The 15,622-nt window shown below is 51.9% G+C and overlaps 1 protein-coding gene across 5 annotated transcripts; it reads left to right on the top strand.

The window, feature by feature from the left end:
* The first annotated feature begins 7,671 nt into the window (after nt 1-7,671).
* On the top strand, nt 7,672-14,645 carry SLC37A4 (solute carrier family 37 member 4). 5 transcript variants are annotated; one of them, XM_033205394.1, is made up of 10 exons: nt 7,672-7,751; nt 9,001-9,343; nt 10,134-10,366; nt 10,689-10,932; nt 11,905-12,063; nt 12,312-12,397; nt 12,919-13,032; nt 13,242-13,307; nt 13,671-13,809; nt 13,923-14,645. In XM_033205394.1, exons 2-10 carry the CDS (start codon nt 9,196-9,198, stop codon nt 14,087-14,089), a joined length of 1,356 nt encoding a protein of 451 aa, XP_033061285.1. In that variant the 5' UTR covers nt 7,672-7,751; nt 9,001-9,195; the 3' UTR covers nt 14,090-14,645. The 5 variants fall into 5 exon arrangements, with proteins under 5 accessions (XP_033061285.1, XP_033061288.1, XP_033061286.1 ...); XM_033205395.1 differs by having other exon boundaries at nt 7,742-8,405; XM_033205396.1 differs by lacking the exon at nt 7,672-7,751 and adding an exon at nt 7,763-8,343.
* The last annotated feature ends 977 nt before the right edge of the window (nt 14,646-15,622 follow it).

Genomic DNA, 15,622 nt, shown 5'->3' with positions numbered 1-15,622 from the left:
AAGTTCTGTATGACACCATAATGGTGGGTACATATACATTTGTCAAAACCTATGGAATGTGCAACACCAAGACAACTGAAACTGTAGATTTGGGGCAAATATGATGTGTCAATGTAGGTTCCTAAGATGTAACACCTGTAGACCTCTGGTGTGAAATGTTTATCATGGGGGAAGCTGTGAGTGTATGGAGGAAGCGAATATACGGGAACTCTATATTTTCCCCTCAAGTTTGCGGTGAACCTAAAAGTGCTCTTAAAAAAAAAGGCGGGGCTAAGTGCAATGATTCATGGCTGTAATACCAGCATTTGGGGAGGCAGGAGTGGGAGGATCACTTGAGGCCAGGAGCTTGAGACCAGCCTGGACAACATAGCTAGACCTCATCTCTACAAAAAATAGTAGTCCTAGCTACTCAGGAGGCTGAGGCAGGAGGATCACTTGAGACCAGGAGGTCAAAGGTGCAGTAAACTGTGATCGTACTACTGTACTGCAGCCTGGGAGGGAGAGATCCTGACTCTTTTTTTTTTTTTTTTTTTTTTTGAGGCAAAGTCTCGCTCTGTCGCCCAGACTGGAGTGCAGTGGCGCAATCTCGGCTCACTGCAAGCTCCGCCTCCCGGGTTCACGCCATTCTCCTGCCTCAGCCTCCCGAGTAGCTGGGACTACAGGCGCCCGCCACCTCGCCCGGCTAGTTTTTTTTTGTATTTTTAGTAGAGACGGGGTTTCACCATGTTAGCCAGGATGGTCTCGATCTCCTGACCTCGTGATCCGCCCGTCTCGGCCTCCCAAAGTGCTGGGATTACAGGCTTGAGCCACCGCGCCCGCCGATCCTGACTCTTAAAAAAAAAAAAAAAAAAGGCCCAGCACAGTGGCTCACGCCTGTAATCCCAACACTGGGAGGCCGAGGAGGGCGGATCACCTGTGGTCAAGAGTTCGAGACCAGCCTGCCTGGGCGACAAGAGCAAAACTCTGTCTCAAAAAAAAAAAAAAGGGGGGGGGCGCCGGGTGCGGTGGCTCAAGCCTATAATCCCAGCACTTTGGGAGGCCGAGACGGGCGGATCACGAGGTCAGGATATCGAGACCATCCTGGCTAACTCAGTGAAACCCCGTCTCTACTAAAAAAATACAAAAAACTAGCCGGGCGAGGTGGCGGGCGCCTGTAGTCCCAGCTACTCTGGAGGCTGAGGCAGGAGAATGGTGTGAACCCGGGAGGCAGAGCTTGCAGTGAGCTGAGATCCGGCCACTACACTCCACCCTGGGGGACAGAACGAGACTCCATCTCAAAAATAAATAATTAATTAATTAAAACATAGAAAGAAGGCCAAGCGCGGTAGCTCAAGCCTGTAATCCCAGCACTTTGGGAGGCCGAGACGGGCGGATCACGAGGTCAGGAGATCGAGACCATCCTGGCTAACACGGTGAAACCCCGTCTCTACTAAAAAATACAAAAAACTAGCCGGGCGAGGTGGCGGGCGCCTGTAGTCCCAGCTACACGGGAGGCTGAGGCAGGAGAATGGCGTAAACCTGGGAGGCGGAGAGTGAGCTGAGATCCAGCCACTGCACTCCAGCCTGGGCCACAGAGCGAGAGACAGAGCGAGACTGTCTCAAAAAAAAAAAAAAAGAAAGAAAGAAAAAATACATTTCATTTCTTTTGAAACAGGGTCTTACTCTGTCACTGAGGCTATTTATTTATTTATTATTTATTTATTTATTTATTTATTTTTTGAGACGGAGTCTCGCCCTGTCGCCCGGGCTGGAGTACAGTGGCCGGATCTCAGCTCACTGCAAGCTCCGCCTCCCGGGTTTACGTGATTCTCCTGCCTCAGCTTCCCGAGTAGCTGGGAGTGTATGGAGGAAGCGAATATACGGGAACTCTATATTTTCCCCTCAAGTTTGCTGTGAACCTAAAAGTGCTCTTAAAAAAAAAAGGCGGGGCTAAGTGCAATGATTCATGGCTGTAATACCAGCATTTGGGGAGGCAGGAGTGGGAGGATCACTTGAGGCCAGGAGCTTGAGACCAGCCTGGACAACATAGCTAGACCTCATCTCTACAAATTTTTGTATTTTTTAGTAGAGACAGGGTTTCACCGTGTTAGCCAGGATGGTCTCGATCTCCTGACCTCGTGATCCGCCCGTCTTGGCCTCCCAAAGTGCTGGGATTACAGGCTTGAGCCAACGCGCCCAGCCTATTTATTTATTTTTGAGACAGAACCTCGATCTGTCACCCAGGCTAGCATGCAATGGCCCAATCTTGGCTCACTACAACCTCTACCTCCTGGATTCAACGATTCTTCTGCCTCAGCCTCCTGAGTACCTGGGATTACAGGCATGGGCCACTATGCCCAGTTAATTTTGTATTTTTAGTAGAGACAGGGTTTCACCGTGTTGGCCAGGCTGGTCTAGAACTCTAGACCTCAGGTGATCCACCTGCCTCAGCCTCCCAGAGTGCTGGGATTACAGGCATGTGCCACCATGCCTGGCCTTACCTAGGCTATTTAAAGAAGAGTAAACACTGATCCTTCTTAAATTCTTCCCTAAAATTGAACAGGAGGACATAATCCCTAACTCATTCTATGAGCAAGAATTACCCTGATACCAAAGCCAGACAGACACTGCAAGAAAACTATAGACCAGGCTGGATGCGGTGGCTCATGCCTATAATCCCAGCACTTTGGGAGGCTGAGGTGGGTGGATCACTTGAGGTCAGGAGTTTGAGGCCACCCTGGCCAACATATAGTGAAACCCCTTCTCTACTAAAAACACAAAAATTAGCTGGGCGTGGTGGTGGGTGCCTGTAGTCCAGGAGGTGGAGGTTGCAGTGAGCCAAGATCACACCACCATACTCCAGCCTGGCAACAGAGTGAGACTCTGTCTCAAAAAAAAAAAAAAAAAAGAAAGAAAGAAAGGAAAAGAAAAGAAAAAAGAAAACTACTGTTGATTGATGAGGCTGTAGAGGAATTAAAACTCTCACATGGCTGGGTGTAGTGGCTCACGCCTATAATCCCAGCACTATGGGAGGCTGAGATGAAAGGATCACTTGAGCCCAAGTGCTCCAGACCAGTCTGGGCAACATAGTGAGACCCCCATCTCTACAAAAAATAAAAATAAAAAATTAGCCAAGCATGACAGCTGAGATTATTCTGGTGGTTACTTTTTAATTATTAAGACCTATTCTTATGTTTATTTTTTCTGTTAATTCCTTAAGCTTTCAAAATTGATATTATCCCCCTTTACCAAATAAATTCCTCAGTATTAATTTATCAAGTTACCTCTCCCATATTGATACCATCTCTAATTTTCTTCCTTTTTTTTTTTTTGAGACGGAGTCTTGCTCTGTTGCTCAGGCTGGAGTGCAGTGGCGCGATCTCGGCTCACTGCAACCTCCACCACCAGAGTTCAAGCGATTCTCTTGCCTCAGCCTCCAGAGTAAGTAGGCTAACAGGTGCATACTACCATGCCCAGCTAATTTTTGTATTTTTAGTAGAGACAGGGTTTCACCATGTTGACCAAAATGTTCTCAATCTCCTGACTTTGTGATCTGCCTGCCTCAGCCTCCCAAAGTCTTGGGATTACAGGCGTGAGCCACCGTGCCCGGCCTATATACATATCTTTTTTTTTTTTTTTTTGAGACGGAGTTTCACTCTTGTTGCCCAAGATGGAGTGCAATGGCACGATCTCAGTTCACTGCAACCTCTGCCTTCTGGGTTCAAGCGATTCTTCTGCCTCTGCCTCCCGGGTAGCTGGGATTACAGGCATGCACCACCATGCTCTGCTAATTTTGTATCTTTTTCAGTAGAGACGGGGTTTCACCATGTTGGCCAGGCTGGTCTCGAACTCCTGACCTCAGGTGATCTGCCCACTTTGGCCTCCAAAAGTGCTAGGATTACAGCATAAGCCTCTGCACTCAGCCTTTTGTTTGTTTTTTTTTTTTTTTTTTTTTTTTTGAGACGGAGTCTCGCTCTGTCGCCCAGGCTGGAGTACAGTGGCCGGATCTCAGCTCACTGCAAGCTCCGCCTCCTGGGTTCAGGCCATTCTCCTGCCTCAGCCTCCCAAGTAGCTGGGACTACAGGCGCCCGCCACCTCGCCCGGCTAGTTTTTTGTATTTTTAGTAGAGACGGGGTTTCACTGTGTTCGCCAGGATGGTCTCGATCTCCTGACCTTGTGATCCACCCGTCTCGGCCTCCCAAAGTGCTGGGATTACAGGCTTGAGCCACCGCGCCCGGCCTTGTTTGTTTTTTTAAACAGAGTCTTGCTCTGTAGCCTGGGTGTAGTGCAAAGTCTCAAAGACGGCTCACTGCAGCCTCAAACTCCTGAGGTCAAGTGATCCTCCTGCCCACCCAGTCTTCCAAGTAGCTGGTGATACAGAGCTGGCAAGTCTCAAAATTGGAGCTTTGCCGAGGGGATCTTGGCTTCTCCCAGGAAAGAATCAAGGACAATATGGTGGTAAAAGAAAGCAATTTGCAACTTCATCGAAGCAGCAGAGTACAGCAGCAACAGCAAGGTGCTACTCCTTGCAGAGCAAGGTTAACCCACACGCAGTGTGCCCAGAGTAGCAGCATATGGGCTGTTGGCAGCTGTATTTCTACCCACTTCATGTGTCTGTGTGTGTGTGTTTTAAAGTATATATCCACTTTTAATTACTTGCAAATTAAGGGTGAGTTATTTAGCTTTCTAGAAAAGGGGCAGGAAGTGTATGAAACCATATATAGTAACTTTCAAGTCGTTGCCATGGCGTGTTGCCATGGAATTTGTACACTGTCATGGCGCTGGTGGGAGTGTCTTTTTTTTTTTTTTTTTTTTTTTTTTTTTTTGTTTGAGACGGAGTCTTGCTCTGCCGCCCAGGCTGGAGTGCAGTGGCCGGGTCTCAGCTCACTGCAAGCTCCGCCTCCTGGGTTTACGCCATTCTCCTGCCTCAGCCTCCCAAGCAGCTGGGACTACAGGCGCCTGCCATGTCGCCCGGCTAGTTTTTTTTTTTGTATTTTTTAGTAGAGACGGGGTTTCACCATGTTAGCCAGGATGGTCTCGATCTCCTGACCTCGTGATCCGCCCGTCTCGGCCTCCCAAAGTGCTGGGATTACAGGCTTGAGCCACCGCGCCCAGCCGGGAGTGTCTTTATGTGAATGAGCAGTGAGGGCAAGTAGAGGTCACTTTTGTCACCATCTGCTGATTTTGGCGGGCTTCTTCACTGTACCTTGTTTCTATCACATCCTGCTCCAGCCAGCAGGGTCCTGGCCAGGGTCATGACTAGGGTTGGGAAAACAAGTCCTGCTGATTGCTACCTCCCTGGAACTACAGGCACATGCCACCACACCCATTCAGTTTTTAAATTTTTTATCTCTAAGAGATCATGTTTTGTTGCCCAGACTGGTCTCTAACTCCTGGCCTCAATCACAATTATTTTAAAATCTATTCAGCTCTAAGGCCGGGCACGGCGGCTCACACCTGTAATCCCAGCACTTAGGGAAGCAGAAGCTGGCAGATCACTAGAGGCCAGGAGTTCAAGACCAGTCTGGTCAACATGGAAAAACCCTGTCTCTACTAGAAATACAAAAATTATCTGGGCACTGTGGTGCACACCTATAGTCTCAGCTACTTGGGACTCCTGCTGAGGCAGGAGAATCCCTTGAACTTGGGAGGCAGAATTTGCAGTGAGCCCAGATCGCACCACTGTACTCCAGCCTTGGTGACAAAGTGAGACTGTCAAAAAAAAAAAAAAAAGATAATTTGAGGTTTTGGATTATGTTATCTTCCTTCAGAAAGAAATTACATTAGCTGGCCAGGCATGGTGGCTCACGCCTGTAATCCCAGCAGTTTGGGAGGCCAAGGCGGGTGGATCACCTGAGGTCAGGAGTTTGAGACCAGCCTGACTAACTTGGTGAAACCCCATCTCTACTAAAAATACAAAAATTAGCCAGGCATGGTGGCACGTACCTGTAATCCTAGCTACTCAGGAGGCTGAGGCAGGAGAATCTCTTGAATCTGGGAGGTGGATGTTGTGAGCCGAGATTGCACCACTACTCCAGCCTGGGCAACAGTGAAAGTCAGTCGAGAAAGAAAGGAAAGAAAGGGAAGAAAGAAAGAAAGGAAAGAAAAGAAAGAAGGGAGGGAGGGAGGGGAAGGTGGCCGGGCATGGTTCATGCCTGTAATCCCAGCACTTTGGAGGCCAAAGCGGGCGGATCACAAGGTCAGGAGATCGAGACCATCCTGGCTAACACGGTGAAACCCCATCTCTACTAAAAATACAAAAAATTAGCCCGGCATGGTGGCGGGCACCTGTAGTCCCAGCTACTCGGAAGGCTGAGGCAGGAGAATGACGTGAACCCAGGAGGCAGAGCTTGCAGTGAGCGGAGATCGTGCCATTGCACTCCAGTCTGGGCGACAGAGCAAGACTGTGTCTCAAAAAAAAAAAAAAGAAAGAAAGAAACAAAGGAAGGAAAGAGGGAAGGAAGAAAAAAAGAAATTACTTTTGCTTATGGCAGGCAGTTCAGGGAAGAGCATTTCAATCCAGTGATCTCAGAACAATTTTACCTTTTTTTTTTTTTTTTTGAGATGGAGTCTCGCTCTATTGCCCAGGCTGGAGTGCAGTGGCACAATCTCTGCTCACCGCAACCTCCGCCAGCTTTAAGCCATTCTCCTGCCTTAGCCTCCTGAGTAGCTGGGATTACAGGTTCATGCCACCATGCCCAGCTAATTTTTGTGTTTTGAGTAGAGACAAGATTTCACCATGTTGGCCAGGCTGCTCTTGAACTCCTGACCACTTGTGATCCACCCACCTCAGCCTCTCAAAATGCTGGGATGACAGGTGTGAGCCACTACGCCGGGCAACTTTACCTTCTTAAAGATTATTGAGGACTCTGAAGAGCCTTTGTTTATGGGGACTGCATCTATCAATATTTTTCACATTATAAAATACAACTGACTGGCCGGGTGCAGTGCCTGACGCCTGTAATCCCAGCACTTTGGGAGGCAGAGGCGGGCAGATTACTTGAGGCCAGGAGTTTGAGATCAGCGTGGGCAACATGGTGAAGCCCTATCTCAATTAAAAATACAAAAATTAGGCCGGGCGTGGTGGCTCAAGCCGGTAATCCCAGCACTTTGGGAAGCCGAGACGGGCGGATCACGAGGTCAGGAGATCGAGACCATCCTGGCTAACACCGTGAAACCCCGTCTCTACTAAAAAATACAAAAAAAAACTAGCCGGGCGAGGTGGCGGGCGCCTGTAGTCCCAGCTACTCGGGAGGCTGAGGCAGGAGAATGGCATAAACTCGGGAGGCTGAGGCAGGAGAATGGCATAAACCCGGGAGGCGGAGCTTGCAGTGAGCTGAGATCCTGGCCACTGCACTCCAGCCTGGGCGACAGAGCGAGACTCCGTCTCAAAAAAAAAAAAAAGGAAAGAAAAAAAATGCTGTGTTATCTTACAACACCTTTCCCAGACTGTGAGCAACTTGGGAACAATGATTATCCACCTTAGAGTTCCATGTATTTTGTAGAGGAGGGCACTCACTAAAAACATGGTTTGCTGAATGCAACCACTTAAGAATTGGACATGCCGTGCCCAACCCCTAAGGGGCGCTGTGCTGGTCCAAGGAGCAGCGTGACCGGCGGAAGGGAGTAAGTCGATGTCCCCGGAATGTGGGGCGGAGAACTCCACTTGCCCGCAAGCGAAGCAGCAAGAGAAGGCCACGCCCCCGCCCGTCGCGCATGCGCAGCCTTCGCTGGCCCCGCCCCGTCCTATTCGGGCTCCCGCCTCTGTTCAGGTAGGGGCGGTATGCGGGGGAGGGGCGTTACCTGAGGGCGGGGCTCTCACGTCTTGGGGATCCATTGTTGGCGAACCCCAACTTCCGATACGACCCGGAGCTGTTCCTGCAGTTCCGAAGACAATTCATGGGTCTGGGGGGCACCGAGGCGCTGCCCCTGACCAGCACAAGACCCCTTTCTATGGCGCCAGTCCTGTGGTCTCCGCACCTCTCCAGCTCCTGCACCCCCGGCCCCCGTGGTTCCCAGCCGCACAATCGCGTGTCCTGAGTAGCGTGAGGACACGGGGCTGGGCAGGTGCCAGGAGCCCGCCGCCTCTCCTCCTCCCCCGCCCGCCGCCTCTCCTCCTCCCCCGCCCGCCGCCTGGCCTTCCCCTACCAGGCTGAGCCTCTGGGTGCCAGAAGCGCGGGGCCTCCGGGGGAATATGTGCGGTCCCTCGCTGCGCGTGCGCCTACGCCTTCTGCTCCAGTTGCTTTCCCAATTGAGCGGAAAAGCCGGGGCATGTTGCCGGGGCCCTGGGCTGGACGGTTGTGCGCCTTCCCGCCCACGGGCTGCCCAGTCCCTCTGCTTGCGGCCCCTGCCAACGTCCCCCAGGTTGGAAACCAGACCCTGCAGCCCCTAGCCAGCCTGAAGGAAGCCCAGACTGACGTCGCAGGGTAATGGGGACCCAGAGGTAGTTCTGTGGGGCCCCACCAGAGCTTAGCAGGGCTTTCTGTGTGACACCGTGGGACCTGAACTGGGGAGGTCCCCTTTGCTTAGAATTACAGGGGGCAACTGTAGGAAACAGTTACATATATTATGTGCTAAGGATTGAGAGTTCCATGGATTGAGGCCCTCTCTAGAAGGCTTAGAAGTGGGGTAGACGGGATATGTGTCTTTGTGTTTTGCTGGGGTGGTGGTGAGTGGGTGTAGAAACTAACCTAGTGCCAAGTGCAGTGCCTGTCAACTAGTAAGTTAAGAAACCTTCCATGAATGAATGAGAAGGTTCTGTGACTGAGGGAGCAGGGCTAGAGAGGGCATCTCTGCTCATCCCACCCCTACCTCCCCTGGGCTCATGCAGACAAAAGTAATTAGGTTGAACCTTTAATCAAAGCTGGTTTCACAGGCAAGCAGACATGATAGAGGAGGTAAAGGCAGAAATCCTGGGGACACAGGGTGCTGGCCTGGCTCACAGGCATGCCTCCTTCTGGGACCTCCTCCACCCCCTACAGTTTGGCGATCAGTAATCTCTTGTTTGCTTGTCTCCCTCAGGACACTGGGTCCCCTAGGAGCCTCCCCAGGCTTAATGATTGTCCAGGAGGTGGCTATAAAGGGAGCCTGGGAGGCTCGGTGGAGGAGGGAGCAGAAAAAACCCAACTCAGCAGATCTGGGAACTGTGAGAGCGGCAAGCAGGAGCTGTGGTCAAAGGCTGTGCGTCTTGGCTGGTAGGGCCTGCTCTTTTCTACCATGGCAGCCCAGGGCTATGGCTATTATCGCGCTGTGATCTTCTCGGCCATGTTTGGGGGCTACAGCCTGTATTACTTCAATCGCAAGACCTTCTCCTTTGTCATGCCATCATTGGTGGAAGAGATCCCTTTGGACAAGGATGATTTGGGTGAGCCCTGAAACAGCAGGGTGGTGGGCCTGGGGACACTGGGTGTTTGTGTACGGGCATGTCGTGTGGGTGGAGTGTCTGCGCAGTAGAGGCCAGGTGCCAGATAAAGAGGCTCTGAGATCCATGGATGTGGGTGCATGCAGGGCTAAGGAGGGCTGCTTATTTGATGTGTGTGGATGTGTGTGTGCATGCCCCTGGAGGCACTGTTTATTCTGAGAGTGTTTGAGGGGCTTCTGAGCATGGTTTTCACATCTGTTTGGGTGCATGTGGAGGCTTCGGGGTGAGTGCTGGCTACTGACACTGTGAACACTGGGAACTAAAAAGTTGGCACAATGATTTCATGTGGCCTGGCATGCTACCCTTCAGGAGGGACAGGGTCCCTGACTCCAGTCCTGAGCCCTTTGCCCCATGTTGGGTGGTAGAGCAACAGAACTGCTAGAGGCCCGGGGTTGGCATCCAGGGTGAGGTGGGAAATCCCATATGCAAATCCCAGGGATGGGGAGCTGCCATGTCCTGCTCCCTTTTTGTTCCCTGACAACTGTAGCTGAGAATCATGGGTCAGTCTGGGGCTAGTGCTGATGGTGAGGCAGGAGAAGTGGCAGAAGTAGTAGGCCCCATGAGTGAGTGTCCGATTGCAGCGCAGCCTCCTCCTGTTCCTCTGGGAAGTAACCTGTCTCACGCCACTGGGCACCCCTACCCACCTGACCCCATGCCTTCTTCCATTGCTCCTGTGTTTCTCCCCTGGTCCCTAACCCCTAAATGTACTGTTCTCTGCTCTCCTCCCCTGCAGGGCTCATCACCAGCAGCCAGTCAGCAGCTTATGCTATCAGCAAGTTTGTCAGTGGAGTGCTGTCTGACCAGATGAGTGCTCGCTGGCTCTTCTCTTCTGGGCTGCTCCTGGTTGGCCTGGTCAACATATTCTTTTCCTGGAGCTCCACAGTACCTGTCTTTGCTGCCCTCTGGTTCCTTAATGGCCTGGCCCAGGGGCTGGGCTGGCCCCCATGTGGGAAGGTCCTGCGGAAGGTGAGTGTTTCCAAAGAGCCTGTTTGGATTGTCATAGAGGATGCCTAAACAGCATGTGGGAGTGCCCCTTCTTACCCACCACCTCCATACCCAACCCAGAGCAGGTTCCTGAGCAGTTCCTGGCCAGCTCCTATTGCTTGTCAAGATATTTTAGGAGGCTGAGAGTGGTGGGATCAGGTGGCAGAGGAGGGAACTGCCCTGCCAAACAGAAGCGCCCTCTCCCTCCTCCCTGTAATGTGAGCTTCTAGGGCTGCCCCACCTGACCCCACCCTCAACATGGGCAGTAGGCTGGACACCTGTGTTGTTGCCCTCTGCCCCACAGTGGTTTGAGCCATCTCAGTTTGGCACTTGGTGGGCCATCCTGTCAACCAGCATGAACCTGGCTGGAGGGCTGGGCCCTATCTTGGCAACTGTCCTCGCCCAGAGCTACAGCTGGCGCAGCACGCTGGCCCTGTCTGGGGCACTGTGTGTGGTTGTCTCCTTCCTCTGTCTTCTGCTCATCCACAATGAACCTGCTGATGTTGGACTCTGCAACCTGGACCCTACACCCTCTAAGGGCAAGAAGGGTAAGCCCTCACCCAAGCCAACTGGGGCACTCATTCAGCAGGCAGATTTTTGTTGAAGACTAGGCGTTTGCCTGGTCCTATGCTAGTCAGTGGATGTGGGGGAAGGAGTGGTAACGAAGGCTGCATGGGGAGTGGACAAAACTCCATCCCATGGCCGGGCGCGGTGGCTCAAGCCTGTAATCCCAGCACTTTGGGAGGCCGAGACGGGCGGATCATGAGGTCAGGAGATCGAGACCATCCTGGCTAACCCGCTGAAACCCCGTCTCTACTAAAAAATACAAAAACCTAGTCGGGTGAGGTGGTGGGCGCCTGTAGTCCCAGCCACTCGGGAGGCTGAGGCAGGAGAATGGCGTAAACCCGGGAGGCGGAGCTTGCAGTGAGCTGAGATCTGGCCACTGCACTCCAGCCTGGGTGACAGAGCGAGACTCCATCTGAAAGAAAGAAAGAAAGAAAGAAAGAAAGAGAGAGAGAGAGGGAGGGAGGGAGGGAGGGAGGGAGGGAGGAAGGGAGGGAAGAAAAAGAAAGGAAGAAAAAGAAAGAAAGAAAGAAAGAAAGAAAGAAAGAAAGACTCCATCCCAAGAGGCAGTTAAGTACTGGACAAGTGGCAGAGCCAGCAAGAGCTGTGACTCACGTTATTTTCTGGCCTTTCCTCACAGCAGCACAGACTTCCCTGTCCTGGATAGATAGAATCATGAGCTTTAGTGGCTTGGGCCTATTTGATCCTGTTTGTCTTTCATTCATTGAGCTTGGTCCTTAAGTGGCTTGGTCCTCCCTGGTCCTGTTTCTCTTTCATTCATTGAGCTTGCAGCGGAGAAGGGGAGAGGAGGGCAGTGGGGTGAGGGAATACCCTTCACGCTGATCCTGGCTGTGCAGATGGACTCTGCCCCTGTAACTGGTTAATGAATGTTGGGGGCTCAGGTTGGGGAGAGCAGTCAGGGCAGAGCCTGACACCCAGCCTCTTCCTACCTCCAGGCTCCTTGAAGGAGGAGAGCACCCTACAGGAGCTGCTGCTGTCCCCTTACCTGTGGGTGCTCTCCACTGGTTACCTTGTGGTGTTTGGAGTAAAGACCTGCTGTACTGACTGGGGCCAGTTCTTCCTTATCCAGGAGAAAGGACAGTCAGCCCTTGTAGGTAAGATGAGCATGGGGACAAGGGTGGGCATAAGGAACAGGAACCAATGCAGGGGATGGAAATTCAGGCCTTGCTTCCCTTTATCCTCTTTATTCGTTCCTTGAGGTCGGCCACTACTCAGGCAGCTATGGCCAGTCACCCATGGGAACCCTGTACCTCTCCAGGTTTAAGCCATTGTGGGACAACCCCAATGTGTAACACCCTCCCACCCTTCCCTTCCCTCTTCCTACCACAACTCCCCACTGCAGGTAGCTCCTACATGAGTGCCCTGGAAGTTGGGGGCCTTGTAGGCAGCATCGCAGCTGGCTACCTGTCAGACCGGGCCATGGCAAAGGTGAGCGGGCAGAAGGGACAGGAAGGAGAAGGGTCCCTTTCAGTCTTCACAGCATGGCTGGGACAGGCACTTGAGAGATGGGAGTCCCAGGGCACAGGCAGGTTGGCATCTGCTGGTTTAGACTGGGTGAGGAGGGAATGATTCCAGGCTGGTCTTAGCTTTCCTACAGTTGTGGAGGTAAGGCTCTTGGGAGAATTTTAACTGATGTGAAGGACAGCCAGAATATTTCTTAACTTAGCTATAGGTTTCTCCACAGCCCCAGGAAAATGGGCTGGGAACAGACTAGGTGCACTCCCCAGCACGTGTCCTAGACCTGCCCCATGGGGGAGGAAGGGATGTTGTGGAGTTTGGCCTCAGAATGTAATGAGCAGGTCCCAGGGCCTCCCAGAGCTGCCCAGGGCCAAGAACTGAGGTGGGATTGCCAAAGACCTGTCAGCAGAGGCCCTGCTGTATCAGAGTCCAGGGATGGGGGTTCTCTGCCCTGTTCTGAGGGTGTGACATTGCCGGGACTGTATCCATAGGCGGGACTGTCCATCTACGGGAACCCTCGCCATGGCCTGTTGCTGTTCATGATGGCTGGCATGACAGTGTCCATGTACCTCTTCCGGGTAACAGTGACCAGTGACTCCCCCAAGGTAATTAAGAAAGGCCTGGCTCACGGCAGGGCACAAGGAGAGAAAGCAAGGGCCACTGACTCTCTTCCTCTCCTGGCTCTAGCCTGGGCCAGTCTTTTCTTTGCCTCTCAGATTCCCTTTTCAGTTCTGATTGGACCGTTCCTCTCTGTGTCTGGGTTCTCCTCCTCCACTCTGGGCCTGGTTTTCTTTTCTTCCCTGTGCTCCTCTAGGACGTTGCTTTCTGGACTCCGGCTCTTCACCCTCTCGCAGAGCTCACAGGCTTTACAGAGCATGAGGTGCCTTACAGATATCTCTGGTTTTTCTCCTGGTCTGTCTTACCTTTGTCCTACCCCTTTGCCTTACCCCTAGCCAGTCCAGTTTGTGTGAATCCTGAGGACAGCCTCTAGCTCGGAGGGATGACTTCTGTACCTCCTTTCCTTGCCCACCTAGGTCCCTGGGTTTGCTCAATGTGGCATCTACTACTCTAGCTCTGTACTGTCAATTGTGTTGGGGAGTGGGAGGGAAAGGGTCACTAACTTACTGTCCCTTTATGACTACTGTTTGTTCCTGGGGACCAAGCCTTCTTCCTCGCTTTGGCAGGGGTGGGCAGGCAGGTCAGCTTTCCAACTCTGAATGCCACTCCACTCTGCCCTTGGCAGCTCTGGATCCTGGTATTGGGAGCTGTATTTGGTTTCTCCTCGTATGGTCCCATTGCCCTGTTTGGAGTCATAGCCAACGAGAGTGCCCCTCCCAGCTTGTGTGGCACCTCCCACGCCATTGTGGGACTCATGGCCAATGGTAAGTGTTACCTTCTAGAGTCTCTCCCTCACCCCCACCCGTGCTTTGCATATAAACCAGTGAGAAGCTGGAGCTAGCACCACTGGCTTATGTTCATCCCCTTCCCCTGACAGTGGGCGGCTTTCTGGCTGGGCTGCCCTTCAGCACCATTGCCAAGCACTACAGCTGGAGCACAGCCTTCTGGGTGGCTGAAGTGATTTGTGCAGCCAGCACAGCTGCCTTCTTCCTCCTACGAAACATCCGCACCAAGATGGGCCGAGTGTCCAAGAAGGCTGAGTGAAGAGAGTCCAGGTTCCAGAGCACCATCCCACGGTGGCCTTCCCCCTGCACGCTGTCGGCGGGGAGAAGGCGGGCCTGCTTGGCTAGCCCTGAACCTTTCACTTTGCATTTCTGCGCCTTTTCCCTCACCCAGGTGGCGCTGGAAGCTATCAGTGGCTAGTGAGGTTCCAGTTTCCCCGGTCCTATGCTCTATTTAAAAGATAACCTTTGGTCTTAGACTCCATTAGCTCCTATTTCCTGCCTTCAGACAAACAGGAAACTTCTGCAGTCAGGAAGCCTCCTGTACCCTTCTTCTTTTCCTAGGCCCCATCCTGTCCCCATCCTACCCCATCCCCACCTGAAGTGAGGCTATCCCTGCAGCTGCAGGGCACTAATGGCCCTTGACTTCTGCTGGGCCCTAAGTCCTCTCAGCAGTGGGCGACAGCTGTTGCCAATACCTCAGACTCCAGGGAAAGAGAGGCGGCTATCACTCTCACTGTACCACCAGGCGCAGTTGGGTGTAGGTGGGAAGAAAAGATGACTTGTTATAAGAGATTAAAACTAGATTTGATACTGAACACTGTCAGTGATTCATTTTTTCAAAGTGAGGCAGCTTCCTTGGGAAATACTGTCGATACCTGCTCTTTCCACCCCAAAAGAGAAAGACTTCATTTCCCTGGAATCGGGAAGCTGAAGTGTAGATGGACTCCTTTAAAGCTCATGCCTCCTCTGCCTTCACCTGAACATTGAATAGTTCAATGACTATTTTAGAGATAAAGCTATTGGGTTGTGGACAGGTTAAATAACTTGATGGAGGGAGGAGGAAGTGTAACAGTAGTTTACTGAGTGTAGTCAGAAAGCCTAGGTTCAAACCCATACTGTCAGTAACTAGCTTGGAAACTTTGAGGCAGAAAGTCTGCTAAATCTCTTATCTGTAACAAAACGTACCCCCTGGACTTAGGATGACGATCAAGTGAGATAAAGCAGGAATGCCTGACTGTAAGTGCTTGATATATGTTCCATCATCATCATCATCATCATCAATTTTTATTTTATTTATTTTTTTGAGACGGAGTCTCGCTGTGTCGCCCAGGCTGGAGTGCAGTGGCGCAATCTCGGCTCACTGCAAGCTCTGCCTCCCGGGTTCACGCCATTCTCCTGCCTCAGCCTCTGGAGTAGCTGGGACTATAGGCGCCCACCACCACGCCCGGCTAGTTTTTTTGTATTTTTTTTTAGTAGAGACAGGGTTTCACCGTATTAGCCAGGATGGTCTTGATTTCCTGACTTCGTGATCCGCCCATCTCGGCCTCCCAGAAAGCTGGGATTACAGGTTTGAGCCACCGTGCCCGGTCCATCATCATCATCATAACAGCCACCACCACGGCCACCACCACCCCAGGACCCCAAGAAATCAGCAACAATTCTGGGACTAGATCCAATGCTCATGCTTCAAAATCTTATGTTCATTTATTTAATGAACACATACTTGTTATGTTTTTTACTAGAACAAATCATCTTCCCAGAATTCCCTCACCATTTTTGTCTCCCTTCCTTT

Source organism: Trachypithecus francoisi, unplaced genomic scaffold, assembly GCF_009764315.1.
Source record: "Trachypithecus francoisi isolate TF-2019V2 unplaced genomic scaffold, Tfra_2.0 Lachesis_group8, whole genome shotgun sequence".
Taxonomy (NCBI): domain Eukaryota; kingdom Metazoa; phylum Chordata; class Mammalia; order Primates; family Cercopithecidae; genus Trachypithecus; species Trachypithecus francoisi.
This window is presented reverse-complemented; position numbering and strand designations above follow the sequence as displayed.

Coding starts and splice junctions, on each gene's coding strand:
- SLC37A4 (XM_033205394.1), top strand. CDS start 9,196: ATGGCAGCCCAGGGCTATGGCTATTATCGCGCTGTGATCTTCTCGGCC. Junction 12,064..12,311: donor AGGACAGTCAGCCCTTGTAG/GTAAGATGAGCA, acceptor TCCCCACTGCAG/GTAGCTCCTACATGAGTGCC. Junction 13,308..13,670: donor CAGGCTTTACAGAGCATGAG/GTGCCTTACAGA, acceptor TGCCCTTGGCAG/CTCTGGATCCTGGTATTGGG.